Source organism: Cetorhinus maximus, chromosome 7 (genome assembly GCF_964194155.1).
Source record: "Cetorhinus maximus chromosome 7, sCetMax3.hap1.1, whole genome shotgun sequence".
NCBI lineage: Eukaryota > Metazoa > Chordata > Chondrichthyes > Lamniformes > Cetorhinidae > Cetorhinus > Cetorhinus maximus.
The window spans coordinates 36,584,869-36,605,115 of NC_135885.1; the positions used below are offsets into that span (position 1 = coordinate 36,584,869).

Below are 20,247 nucleotides of genomic sequence, written 5' to 3' on the forward strand. Positions count from 1 at the left end.
GGCGGGCGGGCCCAACCCAATCTCTGGCAGGCAGGGAGCCGATCCCTGCCGGAGAAGCAGGCCCCGCTGCCATTTAAGGTGGGCGGGCCAGTTAAGGCCCGCCCAGCGTGACGTCCGGCGGAAAGTGCTATGCGCTCCCTGTGTGGGCAAGGGGGGGGTCCCCAAAAGCGAGAGTGCGCTCTTTCGCACATGCGCACGAAAGAGATCATATCTCCCTGAGGCTAGGTGCTGCCTCAGGGAGATCGCTGACACTTTGAAAAATATGAAAAATAGAAAAAAAAAATCCCCTAACATGTGACAATGTCACATAAGATGTGACATGTTCATAATTTACATAATAACTTTATTAAACTTTTCAAAACCCTACAAGAAACCTCATCCCACCGGTGGATGAGGTTTCATGTTTTTTCTATTTGCCGCCAGGGCTCCTGGCCTGCCCACCAACCTTAAGGTTGGACGGGCCGGTCCTTTAATTGTATAATTGATCCTGTCAATGGCCTCAATTGGCCATTGACAGGTCGGCGGTCCCGCAGCTGATTTTGCTGCGCCCCCGCCTTCCTGAAAATTTAAATGGGCCGGGATGACATCGGGGGTTCTGCCCGATGTCACTCGCATCATTTTATGCGTTAGCGAGCAGGCCCCGCCCCCTGCTTGTCGACGGCAAAATTCTGCCTATGCTGTTCGCTATTGTCCTGCCAATCAATGGAAACAATCTTACTATTTGCACCATCACAATTCTTCAGAATCTTGGAGTCAGGAATCGTGTTGTAGGGAGCTACATAAATTTGAGCCATAAGCAGTCCATTTTTAATGGTAAAAATATTCAGTTACATGCATCAGCTTTCATCCCTGTATAGTTTCCAGAAACGGATTTCAATCAATCAAGACAAACATTTCTCCAAACTAAGTTCTCTTACCTGGGGACTATTTGAATGGCTTCAATGTTCATTCTATCTAAATCTATATTATAATTATACTTTGCTCGTCTTGAACACTTGATGGGTCTTATTATTTTTCAGGTTTTACTTGGAGTAATAAATATATTCCAAAACTCTTAAAGTTTTAGCCTATCAATAGCAGAGGATGTACAAAACTGTCACTTTCCAAGTACCAACCTTTGAGATTTTTTGGGTGTTCTTGGCTGTCTGGTTCTTTTTTGCTTTTGTTCCTTGTTTTCATTATCACCATCAGCATCTTCTCCCTCTACTGATATTGCTCTCTTTTTACTCCTTTTGCCTCCCTTTCCTTGTGTCTCTCCCTTAGGGACTTCCTCACTTGTAGCTTTTGGTGGACGCCCTCTTTTTGTCTTCTTTGGCGGACTATTTTGTTCATCTTCATTCTCCAAGAGGTCTTCTTTTGATCTTTTCTCTTCTGGCCATTGCTGTTCATCTGAATCAGAGGTGTGTGCAGCTCTTTTTCTACCACGCTGACCTGTTTTTGTAGGTTTCACCTGGTCTAGAAGTTCTGCACTTGACCGATCCTCTTGATCTAACGAAATTGCAGAAGCTGCTTTCTTTCGCCCTCTTGGTTTATCTGTTTCTGACTATAAAGATCAATTGGTTATTCACTGGCTTGTGAGGCAAGGGCAAAAAACACAAATTACAGCTATGTTAAGGCATAGAACGAGACAGAATAAAACAAATTGCTCCTAGCAATTAACAGATACGTTATTTGTTAGTTCCTAAAATAGTTACTATGGCTTGAACTCTGTTGAGCAGCCTGTGTTACCATGGCGTAAAACATTTAATTGACAGAAGGAAACAAAGAAGTGATAATTCCATATAAACTATTACAACAGCAGACTACATTTGGATCAGACTGCAGCATGTTCCAGAACTTCTTGTATTCATTCATTACAACAATACTATCATCACTCAGGTTATCATTATTACTCTTTGCAAAGTGACTCTCTTTCCTCTCCACTAGTACTGTTCCAAGCTGTCAGAACATAAACACAAGGTGACACAATATTTGCCACTTTTAGAACTCAGCTTTCGATCAGTTCCCCACAAGCCAAGTTCATCTAGAAGAAATTATAGAGTTAGCCAGGCAAATATAACAGGGTAAATGTATCACAGGTTTGGCCTTAATGCTACCTGACTCCAAAGAATCAGCACAAGTCTACATAGTGGAAATTCTACATAGCTAAAAGTGGAGCTACACGAACAATTTACTCCTCTATGATTCTTCTCTTGAACACACTCAGTTAGACATACCCTCAAATGGTCCGAGTCTTCCCTCTTATCCATTTTCTTTGCTGGTAAAGGTGGATTTTTCATTACTGTGATGTCCTCATTTTCACTGTGATCGATTTCAGAGTTATCGAGCCTTCATTAAATGATTTACAGATTGAGTATTCAAATATATTTAACACGACTAATCCATTTCTTGCTCTATTTCCTTGAACACAAATTCTCTCACCCATCTTATTAATTCATTTCTCAAAATAGACATTTAACAATTTTCCTGACAAATAGATACTACACAAACAGTGACACATTTTCTACCAGAAAATGTCTATCTCAACATTAAAGGAACCCATGAAGTGATAAAAGGCTTGGAATTACTCCGTTTAAACATCTAAGCTGCAAAAATTATATTCTGTGAAAAATAATATTGTAAGGCAAGCAGCAATTAGATACATTATTACAGAAATATAATAGCCAATATTTATGCTAATTTACCCATGGATCCTTCTAGAGTGTGCCATTTTCCAGATGTATATCATTTGCTGTTATCATTTCTGGTTATTATAAAAGCATAAAATTATATCTTTTCATTATCATTTGAAAGTCATTTTTGGAAATATGCAAAATATAGTGAATGTCTATTTTGAAACTGAAAACTCCATTCACACCTATTAGTTTTAAATATAAAATAAAGCTCCTTATGGCAGAAATTACTCAAGACAAAATTACTTAATTTCTTCAAAATTTTTATGCATGTAAAAATATAAATTTTAAAACATGTTCTGTAATTGAACACTGAACAACGCACAATTATCTCCTTATCTCAGCTAAAGAGAATGGTTAATGGCAAGATAAGGCGCCCAGGCACCAGTGTTTCTCCAGGTGTGAACTTGGACAAAGTCCAATCAGTTTCTCTCCTTGTATCTACTCAGCCCCTTTTACCAGGAGTTGTTGGGTCATGTTTAGAAATAGGCACCCTGGACAATTTTCCCCCTCTCAGAACCAGAGACAATCGTGGGACCTTCCTAATCTGCCTAGTTTATTATAAATGACACACATAATGTACTTACTGAGCCATTGCTCACAATGTGCCATATTGACAGAATATGCAACAGTTGCATTTTGTAAGGTTATATGCAAACAAAGGTCACATTCCATTATGTATTTTACATGTTAGTTAATTTCTATTATGGTTTCTTTAAACTGTTCCTAGAATATGGATTCTCAAATTACTTTTCCTTTAAAAGAAAATATTCTATCTTTAAGACCGAGTATTATATATGTTTCAGCTTTTAAGTACATAGCATTGGAATTTCTCACCTCTAGACATTTAATAAAAGGTAGGGGTCTGCAAAACAGAATAACTGGTTATGGAATATGCTGGAAATTAATCTCTCCTCCTCACAAAATAATTTTGACTTAACTGCTGAAATTTGACAGCTGTCCCAAAAACACTAAGTTTTCAGCTTAGAACAGTGAAGAGATTCTCCTTACAAAAGTTTTAATTTTAGACTGCTGAATGTTACTATTGCCTACTATGGATTTCACAATCAGCCCCTTTCTTTTGTACCTTCCTTTACTTCTTCCAGGAGAACCGGGATTTGAGTTGCTGCTGGCATTACTCATAGTCTCCATTCGTGATGACTTGGTCTGTGCCTGCTTTCCTGCTGACGACAGAGGCTTATTTACTGCACCTAGAACGTTAGTTGCCTTCGGCTGTTTAGAATAAAAATCAATTATTATATTTTGAGGCACTGCTGGCAGTTAAACTGTGAACTATAAAACAGCAAAAGTTTTGAATTTCCAGGCTTAATTAATACACTTATTACAATTAATACTGATTTAAAATGGAATACAAACTTCAATACAAGTAATTTAAAAAACTGCATTAATTCACTATAAAAAAGCTAATTTCTAGCCAACAATTTCAAAAAGTTTAGGTACAAGTGGGAAATAAATTTAAGACAAATCTAAGGGCAACAGTTTCTGTGGTATGCAGAGTAAAAACGAATAAAGAATTGTGTGCATGGATGAAGATTTGTATGAAGGCATGTAGCTGAAGTCTACAAGTGTATTAGAATTAAGAGATAAGCAATACCTTGCCAGGTGTGAAAAAGGCTTTCATTTCTGAAGGTAGATAATTTTTGCTATTGTTGAAGTTCTGAAAAACAAATCAAAAGTTGAGAGAGCTTTTATTTTAACAGACATCAATAGAATAGTGGCATTGCACCTTGGAAACAAGATTGTAATTTTCCACCTTCAAATCAGTATCTATCGGAGGTTACCATATGCTGCTCCATAAAAGTTCCAAAACCAAGGTAGATTTTCTAGCAAAATGAAACTCAAGATGAACATTCAAATAGATTTCACCATTCGAATAACATAAATAATCTGCGAGTAGCAGCAGTGAGTCTTATTTTACACTAGGTGGTCGGCTAAGCTACAGTCACAGACAAATGCAAAACTGGCATATCTTACAAAACTAACCTTTGTGGTTGCTAGAAGCAGAAAGATTTGAATAAGCATGCAAATCAGATTTTCCTACTTACTTATCACTTTCCCTAAGTCAATTTTAGCAATTGTATTTCATTTTACTTAAAGTTTCAGGTGACAACACTGTCAGGCAAAAGTCACTATGCTCCTAATTCTGTGTTATTTTTCTACACTCATTTTTTTTTGGAATACCCCATGCCACTATTTATTCCAAACTCCTTATAATCCAACTTTACAATGGCAACCAGATGTTTAATTTCATGCTATTACAGAGATTAAACAAAATTAATAAGAGGCCCATATCCTGCTTAATGGCAGTACTGAGTGTTCCAGCAGGTTTTATGCAGGATATAATAAAGCAGTTCTCAGCCTTCATTCCACACATTTAATTTCCATTACTATAATCTTGTTAAAACTCCACTTTTTTTTTTATATACTCGCCCTTAACGAGCAACAAAATAAAAATCGGAAATAGATTGAAGAAGCAATCAGATATGCTTCGGAATAGCGGCAATTGGAATAGCAAAATTTTATAGGACAAGAAAATGCCATGTAGGCAATTGCACCTGTAGTAAAAAAGTTATCCTTATGGTCCAATTCCGCACACCTTTAAAATTTTTCATTTAATATTTATGGCACTTTCCTTTTGAAAGTTGTATTATGGATTCTGCATCCAATGCATTTTCTGGTGAGGAATTCCACGTCCTAACATCTCTCTCCATAAATATTTGGACACAAAAATTAGCAATTGCAGTTGTTGTGGTTTGAAATGCGCATGCACATATTTTGAAAACTGGTTTCTGGTGTCTACTCTCAGTTTTGTGCATATTGTGGAATTCTATGATATGGCTCCTCCAGAATTGTTTGTGCATATTGTGGAATTCTACGATATGGCTCTTCCAGAATTGTTTGTAAGAAATTGCTGAATAAATTATTATGTCAGCTACCTCCCCTCACATCCTTGACAATGCAGAGCCAACGTATAGTGCAACGAAAGGGACCAAGTTATAATTGAGACCCTAGGGTATTGTTGGATTGTCATTGTAACATTATATGATATTCATAAGCCCAAGGTAACAGCAGTGATGGGAGAGGAGCTGCAGGCTAGACAAAGTTACTTTAAAACTTGAGCAAATAAATTGCAGATCAGAATCGTAACTGCTGAGTCTTAAAGTGTACTCAAGTGGAGTAGCATAGTCTTAACAGCAGAGAAGTCCAGAAGTTTGGACGCCGAATTAGAGCAAAGATCCAGAGTTCACTGATGAAAACAAAGAGCAGCATGGCGAGGGTATAGGTAGTGGGCCCATGTAATATTAAACTTGCAACTTGAAATTGTATTCAGGGCTAAAATGCATCCACTATTAGAGCCAGTGGGAGCCTAAATACTGCAGGACAGGAGATTTGGGAAGGAAGGGTAAAAGACGGCAGCGGATATCCAAGGTTAGAGTTGCTCAGCCAACGTACTCCCCTGGAACTGCATGTGCTTAATGAAGTGTTGGACAAGAGGTTTGCTCAGGGTTGAATCATGCGTGCACAACCATGATACAATGCAGGGTTACAAATGCACAAATTTGTTGCTAGCATGCCACATGCCAAAGGGCACACTACCTCCATCAACACTCACTCCATAATATTCCCCCCGCAGCTATCCATTTTGTTCTTTCAACATCAGTTGAAATAGTTTTCTCCTCCTAACCATAATCAAAATACTTTATGGGCAGAATATTACAGTCCCCTGTGGGCAGGTTTACAGGCAAGGGAGCCTGTAAAATTCTGTGGGTGACTTTCTCACCACCTACCTACTTGCCCGACCTGGCTGCAATTTAACAGGTGGCTGGTGAGGCCTCGCTTGTCAGCTGAGGCCCTTCCTGTTCGGCTGTAATTTTTAGCCAGTGGGAGGTCGTCAGCGACGGGTGCCTCTTTCACAGTCACCTTTTTCTAATCGGAAGTTTTCCCCTACACCCGGAGGTTGCCCCTCCTGGCTCTGCCAAGAATCCCCCCAACTTACCTATCATCTGGCTCCTGGCTCTTCTTTGCTGGGACTGCTCCTGTTGGCGCTGGTGAGGCCAGAAAGCTGCCGACCAATTAGACTGGAGGTAAGACTTTCACCCCAGGTGGAGGGGGAAGTCTTGCCCTGAGCCATTAATAGAATGTTAAATACCTGTGAGCAGCCCACCGGAGTGGGGATGGGTTTCACAGTGACTCTTCCTTGGCAACGGGGCAGTAAACTCCACCACCTGTGAAATCCAGTCCCACAATTTTGAACAATATCAAGTGTCCTAATCTCGGTTTAAATACATAAAGTCCCAGTTTCACACCTGAAGCCCACATTCCTTAAATGACTCTGACTCACTTCGACACTTTCTCCATGGCCTTGACATCCTTCCTAAAGTGGGGCACAATATTTTACCTGCATCCTAGCCAATGAATTGTGTAGTAAAATAGTGTGGATGCTGGAAATCGGAAATAAAAACAAAAATTGCACTTTGGAAGAGGAGTCATAATGGACTCGACACGTTAACTCTGTTTCGCTCTCCACAGATGCTGCCTGGCCTGCTGAGTTCTTCCCCCCACCCAAGTGCTGTTTAGTTCAGTACAGGTACAATATAACACAGGTACTACTTTCATAATCCAAAATATGGTGGCATTTACAAAATACAAAGAAAGGCAGACTCAGATTAATTATATTCAATTGATACGAATAATACATTTTTATACATTATATCCAGAACAATATTGCAATGTGATACTTATACACATCATGTAATTGAATACTTAATATGTATTTGTCCATACTAAAATACAATATATACTTGGCAATTGTACATACCTTATCAGGATGAGTGAAATATTTAGCAGGAAGCACTGGGTCCTTTGGAGACTCAAGGCTGTACGTAGTACTTTTAGAGATGATAATGTTCATTGCAACATCACAAACGGTATATAATTTCTATGAAAGAAAGAAAAATTTAATACTGAGAAAAACCGTTAACAGTCAGTGAAAGGCATATTTGTCAACTGCATGTTATCCCACGATCCATTTTCACGTTAAAAATACGACCAAGTGATACCATTTAGGTTTCCCTCTGAAAGATACTGACCAAATAAAACAGATTGCAATTGCAGTGACACATTGAGACACTACTCAGGATTATAAAATTATGAGGGGCCCACATAGAGTGGATAAGGATGATTTATTTTCTTTAGCAGAGAGGTCAATAACTAGGGGGCATAGAAAAGTAATTGGCAGAAGGATTAGAGTTGAGGAGAAAATTTCTTCACTGGTGGAGTCTCGCGTTCACTGTTGGAAAGGGTGGTAGAGGAAAAAACTCTACCATCACATTTAAAGTGTACTTGCGTATGCCTTTGAAGAGTCGTAACCTACAAAGCTCCAGACCAAGAGTTGCACAGTGGGATCAGTCTAGATTCAGCCAGCACAGACACAATTGAACAAATGGCCTTTTTCTGTGCTGTAAATTTCTATGATTCTATGAACACGTTCGTATCGACATCATTAAAGATTTCAATACCAGATTAAAATAACATGTTCTCATCAACTAGAAAATCTGAAAAGTACAAGCTGCAATATATCCCAATTATTCATATGATTTCCAAAATGTAAAGACAAACCTCATTCATCTTTGGATCATCTGGACCCTGGACATCTTTTGTCTGTTTTATGTTTTCCACCATTTTTCTGATAAAAGCATGACTGTTGTTTTCATTTTTAACCATCAGTATTTCAAGCATAAACCATAAACATCTGAAGGACATGAATAAAATCGAGAAATTAAGTTATTACTTAGGAATCCAACTTCCCCAATAGGATGTATGATTTCCAATTTTAGCTCATGACTAAAACAGACATACTTGTTCACTTGTACTTCATAGAACATCTGAAGTAACTGCCAGTAATACTAAAGTTGCAACTGAAAAGTTTTACTTTTTAAAAACTTTTAAAGTCCTCACAACCAACATGTATGAGTTTGTTTTGAAGTCCGAAGAGAATCTGTTGGATGCTTGTACAAATCAATGATTATTTTTCAGAATATTTCTACTACGTGATCCTCATGCTACACAAACCACTACTGGTGGTTTGCGATTTGCAGCTCTTGTCTATTTCACTCAAATCTCCTCCCACCTTAAAAAATAAAACCGCTCAACTGGGATACAACAAGAGTAACTGAACCTTAAAAGATAAACTTTATGTGAAGCAATGTAGGACATTTGAGTGACGTGTTAAGATTATGTTAACAAAAACTCTTCCTTTATTTGCTTGTATTACCATGGCAAACTCTTTCAGCTGCTGTCCCAAATTATGAAAAAACAGAAGCAATATTCTTCCAAGCAAAGGTCAAAAAATGGGTGGGGATTTCCTTTATTTTGAAGGCTGTTGGTAGCACTTGCTCCTATTTTAGGCTAGATGACCGGGTCAAGAGTAAAAACAGATCCTGGGCTTTGCAGGTGCTAACAGGCTGGGACTCAGTATTGGTCCCAGACATTCAATTCAGAATCAGGAACTGTGTACAAGAATTTCATCATTATCTAAGACTCAAATGCATTTTATTTTAAGTTGCATGATAAAACTAGTTAATCAGTATATGATATGATAGATGTACTGTCCCAAAGCTACAGTGAAATTCTATTATCTTTTTGTTTGGTCTTTAAAGCTCATCTATGTTCCTTCAACTAAGTTAAGCATAAAAAATGTGCAGCACCTTTAGTTTTTGCTGGATTCTAGAAAGGCGTCATGACAAATGAACTTCATGAATAAGTAGCTCACTTATTTCATGTGAAATTCCCTCCTTGAGGGGTGTGGCTAAAGGCAACATCCTATTGTTACAAGGAAAGGGAAGTCTGGCATATCATCATTCACAATGCAAATTCTTATTAGTTTTCAAGAGTCTGCTTTAATTCCAACAGTTTTTTCTAATTGCCAGAACCAAGCTGCACATCTTAAGTCTTACTAACAGTGATTAGACTTAAAAAATAGTTAAATGACTGTAAAACATTGCGATATCTTGAGGAAGGGGAAATATAAAATGCATAATTAATCTGCAATTAATGTAAATTCAAAAGAAAAGTATACTTTAAAAAAAATGTATTAGTTATCAGGTAATGCTGCATGCTACTTGTTCATTTTCCTGAGCGGAGTGACAAAGTAAGGAAACATAGAATAGATAGGAGGAGCAGTGGAGGGGGAAAAGGAAGAAAATAAGTACTAGCTAGACAAATACATGAAAACTGAGAAATGGATGGGAAGCAATTTGGGTATTAAGGGAAAGGTTAAATATTTTATAGAATAATATACACAGAAGAACAAGTGCAGAGATATCTGTTTATATATCTGCAACTTTAAATTATTTTCTAAACACAATATAACAGTATAGTTAGATAGCACACTTACTCTTTAATATCTTTCAGTTGCTCAATATCCTGTACCTTTACGTAATCTGGATCGTGCGCAAGGAGGTGAATCGTGTATGGAACAACATATTCAGGCAGCAATGATAACAATTTTTCTGCAGTCACACATTAAAAAAGTTGGTCATTGATTTCCAAATAAAATACTTAAGGAAAAAAAAGTACTCCATTATAACTGCAAGTCTAAATGCTATCAATTCTGACTTTCCTCATTTACATTAAAAATTCTCCTGGTTATATGCCAGTAAAGGCTGTGAAAAGCAACAAAAAAAAGTCAATGATCTGTCTCTTTTATAGGTCGCCAAAATTTCAATTCAATTTGTTCCAGATTTTCTCCCCACCTCATGTGCCATATGCTGCTTTGTTTACCCTTCAAAGCAATTTCCCCAACCTTGTTTAAAGTTGCCACCAACATTAAGATCACAACGTGAGCTCCGGTTTTACAGTCATGCCTTTATTAAATCTCTAACCTAATTTCTTGCAAGCTGTAAGTGTTTAAAAATTCCAAACTATAAAACTAACAAAAATGCTAAAGGATGTATTAAAATGCATCCTATAAGTGTATAGATGGTTACACAGTAGTATGTGAGCTCACAGCTGTTAACTCTCCAAATAGTGCATTTTGTATATCAGCCATACTGTTAAGGGAAAGTGCAGGGTACGAGTTAGGTGCTCAGACAAAAAATGTATCTTATTTTTCATTGATCATTCTTCATTTTTAATGTTTTTAAGTTATTGGTGGGCAATATTTTCAAGCAGGGTAAAAAAACCACCTAGGGAAGGGCCAGTAAGCAATTTTTTCCATGTGCTTAGAAATTTAGTGATACAATAAAAATAGCTTGGAGTCATGGGGCCAGCCCTTATTGCATGATAAATGGGAGTTCATTGTGAAGTAGAGTGCACAGTTTCAACTCATAATAAATTAAAAGGAAAAATTTAAACTAACCCCAGAAAATACCACACACCACTATCCATGTGTGCAGGTGGAACTCTTAAGTCACCGCAGTGTTGGAGCAGCTGTGTTGGGGAAGGTACAAGCATCCACATTTTGTCTTAGTGCCCAAAAATCCTGGATCTAAGCAGCTGGTTTCTCTGCATTGTGTTACCAGCATGAGGACCCCTCACCGAGTCAATGCCGATCAAGGTATTGTAAAAATAGTACATTCTGAGAAAATGGCTCTTCCAGAGATTGAATCAGGAGTTGTTCAAACTCTGTTCCCCATTTTTAGTCCATGCCAGCAGTTGGTTGGCACATCAGCAACAACCCCCACATCAAATCACATGAAGAAGATTCCATCCTACCCTGCCCCAAAAGGGTAACAGATAAAAATCTGTTTGGGCAGTGACATAGTGGGCAAAAGATGCAGCATGCAACAATGTATTGTCAGCGCCTGGTTATCTGAAACTTGAGTCATCAAGTAAAGCTCATCAACACAATGTGCCATAAACACTCAAATGTGTTGTAAATAATAAAACAAAATGCCATTATTGAGATATCTGAAGTTGGATAATCATAACAAAAATTCCAAATATCTTTTTAATGGGGGAGGTATGCATATTACCAAGACCTTATTTAGTTTAGATTCAGCAAGATTTTTATTAATAGATAACGCTAAATTCTTCATTTTTAGTGAACATTCTGAAACACCTTGATCAGTTTGCATGTGTTCTTTTTAAAATGCTATTTTGGTCCAGTTCCTACATAGCCTAATTCTAATTAACAGCTTCTCCAGCTAACTTTTACACCGTTCAAGTGGGGTGCTTTTTACAAAAAAAAATTAAAATTCAATACACAGGCTAAAAAAAATTGTTCTTTTAAAGATCATATACATTTCTAGAAGACTGTAAAATGAGCTCTACCACAGCAAAAAGATGCAGTGCACTCAGCCAGGGAAATACAAGAGAAAAAAAATGCTGCAGTTCTTTGGTCATTTTCTTTCCTGAAACTTGGCAATACCTACCACTCACTGCTGCATGCTGCTTCAAATATTCCCTCCTAATATTGATATTTTTCACCAGGCATTGCCTGGCATGTGCTCTCCTTTCTTTTGCTGGGTCCTTTGCGCACAGTGAAAAAATTGCCATGTACTCTAGTGGCAGTCGTAGTTTGGCAAGTCCTTTGTTGAGCTTCTGTGCAAATATCTGCCTCACTTGATAACATTCATCCTGTAAATGAACAATTTCATTGCTATTTCCTTGTGGCGATATGATAGGTAAAAAATGGAAATTGAATACTTAAAACTGACATATCACAACTTGCACATTGCTACATTCTTTAATGGTGCACAGTTATGTTTGAACCACAGCTTCCCTGTGCTTCTGTATCTGAAGGAAAGGCTGCAATGCTCCAATTTAAATGTCGTAAACACAGGTTTGTTAACACCCATAAACAAGGGTAGAATTTTACGCTAGCAGGATTTTATGGTTCTGCTGAGGTCAATAGACTTTTGAATGGCTCACCGCAACTTACAGCCCCACTCCCGCCATGACAGAGCTGTAAAATTCCATCCCAAATGTCTGACAAGTAATATTCTTGTTGTTTGGCTAGCAGCCTTTGAAGCAGGCTTGGGACCATACTTTCTTTCCAAAAAAATTATTTAATTTGTGATAGTTACTAATAACTGTAACTACTGACTGATTAGTCTGTTCCAGATATCAAGGGCTGGATTTTATGGGGGTGCCATTATCACCGCCTCCCCGCAGAAAAACATTGGTCGGGAGCCTGTCCACAAAAAAGCTGGCTGCCCTGCTGCCATTTTATGTTCGGTAGTGGCGTATTAATTGGCTCATCTGGGGAGGAAGACATGCCTTAGAGAGCTGCTGACCAATCAGATTGGCTGGCAGCTCTGTAGTCCAAGCAGCACCAGGTTCAAGGAGGTGGTTGTGGGCGGCTGACTGAAGGCATGTCTGGGGTATCGGTGAGGCCTGGCTGGTAGGTAGGCCCCAGCGCCCTGGGGGGAGGGGTGGGGAAATCGCCAGGCCAGGTTGAAGGGTTAAAACGGGGTGATTTTGGGGTGGTCTCCAAATGGGCATAGGGAACCCCAGAGAACTCCTTGCCTGACGACGCCAGCCCACACAGTAAAAGTTGCCGTGCTACCCACCAGGTGTGAGCCTCCCTCTACCACAGGTAATACAGAGGTGGTGGCTGAGATGAGGCACTTAAGTGGCCATTAATTGGCCACTTAAGGGCCTCAATAGGCCCACTTACAAGTGACTCAATAGCCAACTATGGCATTCATCAACTAATCATGTTGCATTTACATGTTTTGCAACCTCAGGGCATCCTAAACTTCTTTACAGCCACTGAACTATTTTTTACAGTTTAGTCACTATTGTAATATAGGGCATGTAGCAGCTAACTTTCACATAGCAAATTTTCACAAACAGTGATGGGATAATGGCCAGATCATCTGTTATAGCAATGATGATTAAGGGATTAAATATTGACCAGGACCAGGGAGAAATACAATTTTTCTTGGAAGAAGTGACATGGATCTCATCCGAATGACAGCATCTCCAACAATGCAACACTCTGTCAGTACTGCACTGAAGTGTCAGCCTAGATTATGCGCTCAAGATTCTGCAGCGGGACCTGAACACACTACCTGTGGCTCGGACAAGAGAGTATTGAGTCACTTGTAGGTAAATTTGGTAATCTTGTATTGAGATAGATTTGGTGTATTAACTAGACATGGTCATTCCACATAGGGTGGCACTCTTCTGAAAAGCTTTTTCATTGGATCTTTAATTATCCTGAACATATGGAATCCAGTGGGAGTGATATCTTTTCTGTAGAATCTTCTAAATTTTGGGAAAATGATGGATCACTTTAAACCAGAAAGAGGTAAATTTGAAAAATATTCGGAGTTTAATTACAGCATCTTCTCGGCAAACTGTTTTCATCGCCAAAAGTGAAACAACACAAAGAACAACGATGAGAGATATACAAGAAGAATCCAGGTTCTACTTGGTCACTATTCTATCTGCATCAAACCTCAGTCATGCCACATCATGGCACATTCGTTCTCATCTGGATATGTTAATAGTCACCAGGAAACAATTTACCTTCTTTCCAAAATAGGTCTGAACATTTACAAGAGTATCAATCAAAGCCTACAATCCTAATCTAGTTTATGCAATACAGCAGAAAACAGCATCTGAACAACCAATTGAGTGGATCAGTAAAAGGAATTTTGACCTTAAAGGTACATTTGAACAGTTGGGTTCTTGCAAGGTACAGTATTCCACTGCTTTGCCGATTAAATTGTTGTTTTCTTTGCTTCACGAATTTGCGTGTCATCATTAGAAGATGCCAGGATGCATTATCCCCACTTGGATTGAACAACAAAAAGCCAAAACTTCAAGTTTGCCTTAGGTTTAGTTAGTAAGACTGTGTTTGATGAATTTAGTTACATTGGGCAGGATGTTACGCGTCGGCGAGCGGGGGCAGGGCCCGCTCACCAACACGTAAAATGACACGTGGTGACGTCGGCCGGAACTCCCGACATCACTGCGCCTCATTTAAATTTTCAGGAAGGCGGGGGCGCAGCGAAATCAACTGCGCACCCACTGACCTGTCAATGGCCAATTGAAGGCATTTACAGAGTCAATTAAGTAATTAAAAGGACCTACCCATCCAACCTTAAGGTTGACGGGCAGGCCAGGGGCCCCGGCGCGAATTGGAAAAAACATGAAACCTCATCCACGGGCGAGATGAGGTTTCATGTAGGTTTTTAAAAATTTTAATAAAATGTTTGTGAAAATTATGGACATGTCCCAACTCGTGACATTGTCACATGAGAGGACATGTCAGGGAATTTCTTTTTTTCTATTTTTAATATTTGTGACAGTAGAGCTGATCTCCCCGAGGCTGCACTTAGCCTCAGAGAGATGAGTGCACTCTTTCGTGCGCATACTTAATTTTGGGATTCCCACACCCACCTCCCCCACTGCACAGGGAGCGCATAGCGCTTCTTTATGGATGTCACGCTGGGCGGGCCTTAATTGGTCCGCCCATGTAAAATGGCGCCGATCGGAAGCGCGCCTGTGCGTGCCCGCCATTCAACTCCCCCCCCCCCCCCCGCCCCCAAACTTGGGGGGGGGGGGGGGGGAAAAGAGAATCCATTGAATTTCAAAAGCCACCCGAGGCTGTGGAGTGATTTATTTAATAGAAAAAAACTGAATCTATTAATATCTTGGCACCAATGTCTAGTTTTTGAATAATAGAGTGCAAACAGATTCTGGTAGCCGCTTTCAGCAAGCCCTGCACACAACAGCATTTCACCAATAGTTGTTAAAAATCTGTAGATACCATCCCTGATTGCTCAGCTGGTTAAAGTAATGCATAATTTAGCCACTTAGAGCAATAAGCTCCAAGGTTTGCTCTCATATCTATCCTAAATTAGCTAACCTGAGAAGGTGTCGGCTGTAGGAGTTCCAAAAATGACCACTGCATCCGGAACAAAGAAATATGAACAAAGCTGTCCTGCTGAAAGTGCAGTGTTGAATGACAATCGGATTGAAGTGACTGCAACACCCTACATGGTCAATTAATCAGCCATTCGTGGCTCACATGGAGAGCTAGCTGGGATAACGTATCAGGAAAAAACTCTGTGAACCACACCCCAACAACTTTGGCAGAGCAGAGGAAAAAGAAATTGATGAAAAGGAATCCAAAAAAATGATGACATGTGGTAGTAGTCATCATTATGAAATATAAAAGGACCAGCCAACGTAAGCTAAATACTACAGGGCAATAACGAGGGTAGTCTTAGGAGCCATTTTAGCAAGCTTGTCGTAAATCACTAATGGAGCATGGTTTACTAACTTTACCAAAAAGAGAAATTCTTATGGTAGGATAATCGAGCACAAGGTCGAAAACCTTGTAAAATGTGTTCTTCTTACAGGGTAAAGAGCATCTTAGAGTTGAGATACATGATATGCCTTACACATAATCAAATTCCAAATATGCTGGAAACAAACATATAATCAGGACTCAGCAGTTGCAAACTGAAGCTGCTCACTGACCATACTGGGATGTTTTATGATAAGCAGTACGGAAATAGGATAGAATCACAAACAAAAAGATGAAGACTTATTTTCAAGATCAAGTTAAAATCTCTATTCTGCAATACATTTTCAAAAATGTAAATATTAAGTATTTATTTTTCTGACTGAACAAACTATATTGATATCAACTTAATTCTTTACAGCTGGAAGCTAGAAACACAAAAATACACGCCCAGTCCACTGACAAAAATGGAAATTACATTTCAAGATGGATAAAGCCACTTACATTCATTACCAGTGCACATAACTGAAACTGTTCTAGTGTAATGATTTCATAGTAACAGGGCTCCTGTGCTAACTTCAAAACAGCACAGCCAGCTGCCAAGCGCAGACGTGACATATCAGGTTTGCTGCAAAAGACACAGGGAAACAGACAAGTTATTTGGAGTATCAACAATACTTTAACCTCACGTGGCTAACAACCCTACTTATGTTCAATTCAGATTTTAAAATGACAAAAGCTGACTGATTACTTATCACTATCTTGTTATTTCTATAACCAAATCATTTTATTTATTTTGATAATATTTCTGTTGTCAAAAGCATCAGTTTATCTTATAGCTCACTCAGGTTTCACTTTATGTAAAAATAAACTTTTGTAAAGTACATTTTTCCATGTTGAACACTAGAATAATACACATGAATTCCCAGCAATGCACCACAGTAAGATATTACTACAATTGTTGAGCAGCAAACAATTAAAACGTTCCAAATGCTCAAATTTTTAACTGGCATTTTAAACTAAATTACTGCCATTGTTAAATCAGAAGATTTAGATACGCAATTTTCTTTTGCTAATATTAAACTATACAGTCAGTGATTGAATCAGCTAATTTAAAAAAGACTTCTCAGCACTCTGTTCCATCTCTACGGCAGACTCTTATGATAATCACGAGTATGTCAGATGCAGTTAAGCGAAGGCACAGCCTGCTATGAACTAAGCTGGAATTGAGCCCAATGGTATATGTCTCCTCTCTCTGTCCAATAAGTGCTCCAAATGAAATTTGGGTAGTGGTACTTCAGTTTCTAGCCAGCATAACAGAGTAATACAGCACTCCAGTTCCCCCACAAAAAATAGCTCTCTGAAGTGGGAGCCCAGAGTTTCTTTTGCAGGCACAATGAAGAAGTTAGAACTCATATGCATTTTGTTGATACGAACTTATGTCTAAGTACCCTTCCCAATCTCATTTGAATACATCTAAACTTAAAATGGCTATAAATCAGCTTAAACAAACCAATCAAGGAAAGCACTGAACCCACACTAGACAGTAAGTTTCAACTCAATTTAACCTTCGTTCATGTACATTAACAGCAGGTTAAGAACCTGTATTCAAGGAACCTTTTCAATTTTTAGGGTGACTTCAAAACAGAACCACAGAATGGTTACAGCATAGAAGGAAGCCATTTGGCCTGCTGTGTCTGTGCTAGTTTTGCTGAAAAAGCAATTCACCTAGAGCCATTCCCCTGCCTTCTCTCTGTAACCCTGAACATTCTTTTTTCAGATAACAACCCAATTCCCTCTTGAATGCCTTTATCGAACCAGCCTCCACCATGCTCTCAAGCAGTGTGTCCCAGATCCTAACCACTCGTTGTATGAAAATGCATTTCCTCACTTTGTCATTGCCGCTTTTGCCAATTGCCTTAAATCGGTGCCTTCTGGCTCTCAATCCTTTCAACAACGGGAACAGTTTCTCCCTATCTATTCTGCCCAGAGTCTTCATGATTTTGAATACCTCTATCAAATCTCCTCTCAACCTTCTTTCTCTACAGAGAAGAATCCCAACTTCTCCCATCTTTCTACATAACTGAAGTCCATCCCTAGAATCTTTTCTGCACCCTCTCTAATGTCATTGCATCCTTCCTAAAGTGTGGCACCCAGAACTGGATGCAATCGGCCAGCTGAGGCCGAACAATTGTGTTTTATACAGGTTTAACATAACTTCCTTGCTTATTTATTCCAAGTCCCTAATGATAAAGCCTAGGAAGCTGAATGCTTTATTAACGAGTGGAGTCCCATAGGACTCTGTACTGGGGCCTCAACTTTTTATGATTTACATCAATGACTTAGATGAGAGGAGTAAAGACATGGTAGCTAAATTTGCATTTGACACAGATAGGTAGGAAAATATGTTATGAAGAGGACATGAGGAGGTTGCAGATGGATATAGATAGGTTGAGTGAGTGGGCAAAGATCTGGCAAATGGAGTTTAATGTGGGAAAATGTGAAGCTGTTCATTTTGGCAGGAAGAAAAAAAAGAGTGCTACTTAAATGGAGAATGGCTGCACAATACTAAGGTGCAGAGGGATCTATTTGTTCTAGTACATGAGTCACAAAAAGTTAGTATCCAGGTACAGTAAATAATTAAGGTGGTTAATGGAATGCCATCCTTTATCACGAGAGGGATTGAACATAAAAGTAAAGATGTCATGCTTCAGTTATACAGGGCATTGGTGAGATTGCACCTCGAATACTGTGTACAGTTTTGGTCTCCTTATTTAAGGAAGGATGTAAATGTATTGGAGGCGGTTCAAAGGAGGTTTACTAGATGGATACCTGGAATGAGTGGGTTGTCTTATGAGGAAAGTTTGGACAGACTGGGCTTGTTTCCACTGGAGTTTAGAAGAGTGAGGGGCGATTTGACTGAAGTATACAAGATCTTGAATGTCCTTGACAAGGTGGACGTCAGAAGGATGTTTCCTCTTGTGGTTGAGTCCAGAACTAGCGAACACTTTTAAAATCAGGGGTCACCCTTTTAGGACAGAGATGAGGAGAATTTCTCTCTCTCAGAGGGTTGTGCGATTTTGGAATTCTCTGCCTCAGAAGGTGGTGGAGGCGGGGTAATTGAATGTTTTTAAGGCAGAGGTAGATAGATTGTTAGGCAAGGGAATCAAAAGGTTATTGGGGAATGTGGAAATCGACACACAAGATGATCAGCCATGATCTTATTGAATGGTGGAGCAGGCTCGAAGGGCCGATGGTCTACTCCTGTTCCTATTTCTTATCTTATGTTCTTAACAGCGCTCTCAACCTGTCCTGCCATCTTCAATCATTTATGCACATATACAGCAAGGCACTTCTGTTCATGCACACCCCCTTTAGAATTATGCGCTTTATTTTACATTGTCTCTCCACATTCTTTCTACCAAAATGAATCAGTTTGCATTTCTCTGCGTTAAATTTAATCTGCCATTTGTCTGCCCATTCCACCAACCTATGTCCTTTTGAAGTTCCACACTATCTTCCTCACAGTTCACAATACTTCCAAGTATTGCATTATCTTCAAATTTTGAAATTGTGCCTTGTACACCAAGTGACTTAAATTTATGCCATAAAAATCAATTTAAAGAAATTGAAAATAAAAGTGAGCAGATCTGAGGATTTTTTTTTTAATTCCTTGTAATAAAACACAAGAATCACATTCTTTTCCACTGTGCCAAGACGCAATAATAAGGCTATAAGAAATAGGAACAGGAGTAGGCCATTCGGCCCCTCAGACCTGCTCTGCCATTCAATGAGATCATGGCTGATCAGATTGTGGCCTCAACTCCACTTTCCTGACTGCCCCCCATAACCTTCGACTCCCTCGTAGATCAAAAGTCTATCTAACTCAGTTTGAATATATTCAATGATCTTGCCTCCACTCTCTCTAGGGAAGAGAATTCCAAACATTAATGACCCTCAGAAAAAATTTCTTATCTCTGTCCTAAAAGGGAGACCCCTTCTTTTTAATACTATGCATCCTAGTTCTAGATTCCACCATAAGGGGAAACATACTCTCAGCATCTACCCTGTCAAAGACCCACAGAATCTTCTGCTTTAATAAGGTCACCGTGCATTCTCCTAGATTCCAATGAGTATACGCCCAACTTATGCTCATAAGACAACTCCTTCAACCTAGGAATCAACTCAGTGAAACCTCAGAGAACTGTCTCCAATGCAAGTTTATCCCTTCTAAATTCATTCATTCAAGTGTGCTCTGCCCAAAAACAGCTCACTATCTGCTGACGCTTCATCTTGAATTATTTCCTTGCCCAATTTATTTCAGTGGTCGTTCCTCATTGCTTTCCACAC

General features: G+C 39.1%; 1 protein-coding gene across 3 annotated transcripts in view; it reads right to left on the bottom strand.

The window, feature by feature from the left end:
* The window catches only part of pds5b (PDS5 cohesin associated factor B), a 258,376-nt gene that overhangs the window by 30,914 nt on the left and 207,215 nt on the right, over positions 1-20,247 (bottom strand). For 2 of the 3 annotated variants that reach the window (XM_078545339.1, XM_078545340.1), the window contains exons 24-32: positions 16,402-16,525; positions 12,068-12,272; positions 10,090-10,204; positions 8,313-8,445; positions 7,513-7,632; positions 4,288-4,350; positions 3,760-3,905; positions 2,217-2,328; positions 1,116-1,543 (exon numbers count right to left, since the gene is read on the bottom strand). In XM_078545339.1, coding sequence (XP_078401465.1) covers positions 1,116-1,543; positions 2,217-2,328; positions 3,760-3,905; positions 4,288-4,350; positions 7,513-7,632; positions 8,313-8,445; positions 10,090-10,204; positions 12,068-12,272; positions 16,402-16,525 — 1,446 coding nt within the window. The remainder of the gene's footprint in view (positions 1-1,115; positions 1,544-2,216; positions 2,329-3,759; positions 3,906-4,287; positions 4,351-7,512; positions 7,633-8,312; positions 8,446-10,089; positions 10,205-12,067; positions 12,273-16,401; positions 16,526-20,247) is intronic. The other variant, XR_013577094.1, reaches the window with a different exon arrangement.